General features: G+C 35.3%; 2 protein-coding genes across 2 annotated transcripts; one reads left to right on the forward strand and one right to left on the reverse strand.

Annotated features, from left to right (window-relative positions):
- Positions 314 to 2,673, forward strand: LOC104743796. The gene is made up of 2 exons (XM_010464841.1): positions 314 to 1,652; positions 1,727 to 2,673. Exons 1-2 carry the CDS (start codon positions 314 to 316, stop codon positions 2,671 to 2,673), a joined length of 2,286 nt encoding a protein of 761 aa, XP_010463143.1.
- LOC109128710 (defensin-like protein 275) lies at positions 3,065 to 3,548 on the reverse strand. The gene is made up of 2 exons (XM_019235556.1): positions 3,476 to 3,548; positions 3,065 to 3,240 (listed from the first exon to the last, which is right to left on the reverse strand). The coding sequence occupies exons 1-2, from the start codon at positions 3,546 to 3,548 to the stop codon at positions 3,065 to 3,067; spliced, it is 249 nt and encodes an 82-aa protein (XP_019091101.1).

Below are 3,790 nucleotides of genomic sequence, written 5' to 3' on the forward strand. Positions count from 1 at the left end.
AGGTGTGATTAAATTTATTACTCATTTCTTTAACACTGGTTATCTAGATCCACAGTTAAACCACACTCATATCTGCCTTATCCTAAAAGTCGAATCATCCACGCAAGTTAAAGATTTTAGACCGATTAGCTTATGTAATATATCATATAAGCTAATCTCTAAGATCTTGGCAGATAGACTTAAACCCTGGTTGCATACTTTGATATCTGAATTTCAATCTGCCTTTATACTTGGCCGATTAATCACAGATAACATCATTATCGCTCATGAGCTGCTGCATTCACTACGTACCAAAAAAATTAAAACTCCTTTTATGGCACTTAAGCTAGATATAGCTAAAGCTTTCGACAAAGTTGAATGGAATTACCTTGAAGCTATCCTGAAAAAGTTAGGTTTTGCAGATAAATGGTGCAATTGGGTGATGAAGTGTATCACAACAGTATCCTACTCAGTGCTTATTAATGGCTCCCCTTCAAAAAAGATCATACCACAAAGAGGATTGAGACAAGGTGATCCTCTTTCTCCTTACCTATACTTGTTGTGTACAGAAGGGCTATCATCACTTATTTCTACATCTGTTAAAGCAAACCATATACATGGCTTTAGAGCAAGCAGAAACGGACCCGCCATTTCTCATATGCTATTTGCTGATGATTCTCTTCTTTTTTGTAAAGCTGATGAAGAGGAATGTAACAAGCTTTTGGATCTCTTGAAAATTTACGCATCAGCATCAGGCCAACATGTCAACTTTCAGAAGTCGGCTATCCTCTTTGGTAAGAATATCCATCCAAATACTCAACAAAATATTAAGAATCTCACGGGAATTATCAAAGTTGGAGGCTTTGGGAAATATCTAGGATTACCAGAGGCAATTGGAAGAGATAAAAGTAATGTGTTCACCTATATATCTCAGAGACTGCAGAACAAGCTTAATAGCTGGTATTCCAAGTTTCTTTCACCTGGAGGAAAAGAAGTATTGATCAAAGTTGTTGCTACCGCCATACCTACTTATACAATGTCATGTTTTTTGCTACCTAAAAAAATTACTGCTCATCTTTCAGGGCAAATAAGAAAGTTTTGGTGGTCCGGAGTCAAAGATAAATATAAAATTCCTTGGGTTGCCTGGAGTAAGCTGACCAGGCTAAAGCAGTATGGAGGATTGGGTTTTAAAGACCTTCATCAGTTTAATGTTGCTTTGTTGGCAAAACAAGCTTGGAGGATGCTCAAAGAACCACAGTCTCTTCTTAGCAGAGTCCTTCAAGCAAAGTATTTTTCAAAATCTAAATTGATGGAGGCAAATTTGGGGCATCGTCCTAGCCACGCATGGAGAAGCATTCACCAAGGTATACAACTTATCAAGAAAGGTTTGAAGTGGAGAATAGGGGATGGTAATACTGTTAGGATATGGAGTGATCAATGGATTGACAATCCCCCTCGCCCAGCCAGAAGGTCACACCAACACCACCAAAATCTCAACTCTCTCAAAGTGGTAGACCTTATGAAACCAAACACATCACAATGGAGTTCAGAGAGGTTACATGAGTTAATACATCCAGAAGACATCAAATACATTCAAAGGATCAGGTCGAGCATCTCTAAGGTACCTGACACTCCAACTTGGATATTTACAAACAATGGGCACTACAGTGTAGGTCAGGTTACCACCAACTTACAAAAATAAGCTCAGACGTTGATCCACTGGTTAAAAAAGTTTGGAACTCTATAGGGTCTCTTCATACTCCGCCGAAGATCAAACACTTTTGGTGGCGAGCTCTCCATAACGCTCTCCCAGTAGCTGAGACATTATCTCAAAGATGCATCAAGGTTCTAAGAGATTGCAACCTTTGTGGCGAAGCACTTGAATCTATCACTCACCTTCTCTTCCAGTGCAGAGTAGCAAAAGAAATATGGGAACTTTCACCAATTCCGATTAACCCAGGTCAGCTTGATCCTAACTGTTCTCTCATTGAGTACATTCAAAAGTTGCTATCTCTTAAAAATGAAGGCTCTCTGAAAGAATATATTTTTCCGTTCATTGGCTGGAGAATTTGGAAAGCTCGTAATGATCTTCTTTATAATAACAAAAGATGGGCAATCCCAGATATTATAAATAAAGCTCTTATGGATTATAGATTATGGAGGGAGGCTAATAACGGTTTAAGGCTTCATGTAGATGCAACCACGGGGAAAGAAAAGAGTCATGTTTCAACTAATTGTGTTGGGTTAAACCAACCCTCGTCATTTTACTGTTATACAGATGGATCATGGCTTAACAATGAAAGTAAAGCTGGAATTGGATGGACTTTGCATTATGATCACGGCAAATGCATTCTAAAAGGATCTTCATCAATTGCACCCACAAATTCAGCTCTTGAAACCGAAGCTTTTGCACTTAGAGAAGCTCTCCTCCATATCAAGCGTCTTGACTACCATCCAGTAATATTTTGTGGAGACTCAAAGGTTATATATACCTACTTGGAAAAAGCTCAAAAACAAGACTGTCTCTTGGAAGATATAGCAGAAGTACAAGGATATTTAGAGGACATACTTGCTTTGAGTAGTAGCCTCCATCAGTTTAGATACGTTGGTAGAAAGTGCAATGCACTTGCAGATGTATTAGCAAAAGAGGTTAGAATCAAAAACTCTCCTCTGATTATCTCTTGGGTTTGTTAATGCTGTGTAACTGTTGTAAACATACTCTTAATAATATAAGAAATGTTGGCGGACAAAAAAAAAACTTTAAAAGTAAAAACTCACTTTTTTTTTTTGATAACTCACTTTTATCTCATGTTCAAATAATTACACATAATTTAATCATTATACTACAATTTCATATTGAAAGGCGTCTAAATCAAGGGTTTCTTCACCCGCTTTAAGTCAGGGTCGGCTGCCATCAAAATTCTTGTGTACTTTTCAGTGATACCATTTAATATAATTCTATTTTGACATGAGTCGTCTAGTGTGAATTTGTTTGATCTTCGATGCTACTAAATATTTGATATTTCTGTGACTATAATTTTTTTAATTTAGATAATATGTATATTTAACCAAACGTTAACTTTTTTTAGTTATTTGAAGTACAACAACAGCGATATTCGTAGTCATCATAATCGAGCATACATAAACCAGTAGTTTTATCTGTGAACTCAGGCGGTCCACATCGACTCTCACATTTTTCACTAAACTGGCATCGACCTCTATAAACACACTCTTCATGTCCGATTTGTTTTGTATTCAATACTGTTAATTGCCAAAAACAAATCAGTAATAATCATTTACTATATTTTTGGGAGAAATTATGTACTGTTTTATAAAAAAACTGTCTATCACTATGTGGGTGTTATAATGCATATTTATTGGAAATGGGTATAGAGGAAGATTAAAGTAAAAAAAAAAATATTATAAATAACTAAAACTGAGAAAAGAATTTTACAACACAACCAAAAAGTAAACCAATAGAAGAAAAGATATTTACTCTTTGATTGGGAAGTAATTAGCAGAAAATATATGATGAGAAAAATTGCAAGTTGAAACTTCGACAAAGGCATTTAGTTTAATTTCTTTTCTTTAATAATCAAATTATGTTTTTAATTGGGGGTGAAAATATCATGAGAAAATGATATATGTCTATATAAAGAAGTCAAGTCTTTTTGCCACAGAAAAGGAAGTCAAGTTTCTAATATAGAAATTACTTAAGGCGATCAAAGTTTCACACGAAAAAAAAGATATGATCAAACCATACATATAAACAAGTCAAGTCTTTTTACCATAAAAAAAAAAAAAAAAAAAA

Source organism: Camelina sativa, chromosome 14 (assembly GCF_000633955.1).
Source record: "Camelina sativa cultivar DH55 chromosome 14, Cs, whole genome shotgun sequence".
Lineage (NCBI taxonomy): Eukaryota > Viridiplantae > Streptophyta > Magnoliopsida > Brassicales > Brassicaceae > Camelina > Camelina sativa.

Bases quoted from the DNA above. Each gene is read 5' to 3' on its own strand.
- LOC109128710 (XM_019235556.1), bottom strand. From the start codon at position 3,548: ATGCCTTTGTCGAAGTTTCAACTTGCAATTTTTCTCATCATATATTTT. The intron at 3,241-3,475 runs GTAAATATCTTT...GGCAATTAACAG, and splicing joins AATTACTTCCCAATCAAAGA to TATTGAATACAAAACAAATC.
- LOC104743796 (XM_010464841.1), top strand. From the start codon at position 314: ATGGCACTTAAGCTAGATATAGCTAAAGCTTTCGACAAAGTTGAATGG. The intron at 1,653-1,726 runs GTCAGGTTACCA...GGAACTCTATAG, and splicing joins CAATGGGCACTACAGTGTAG to GGTCTCTTCATACTCCGCCG.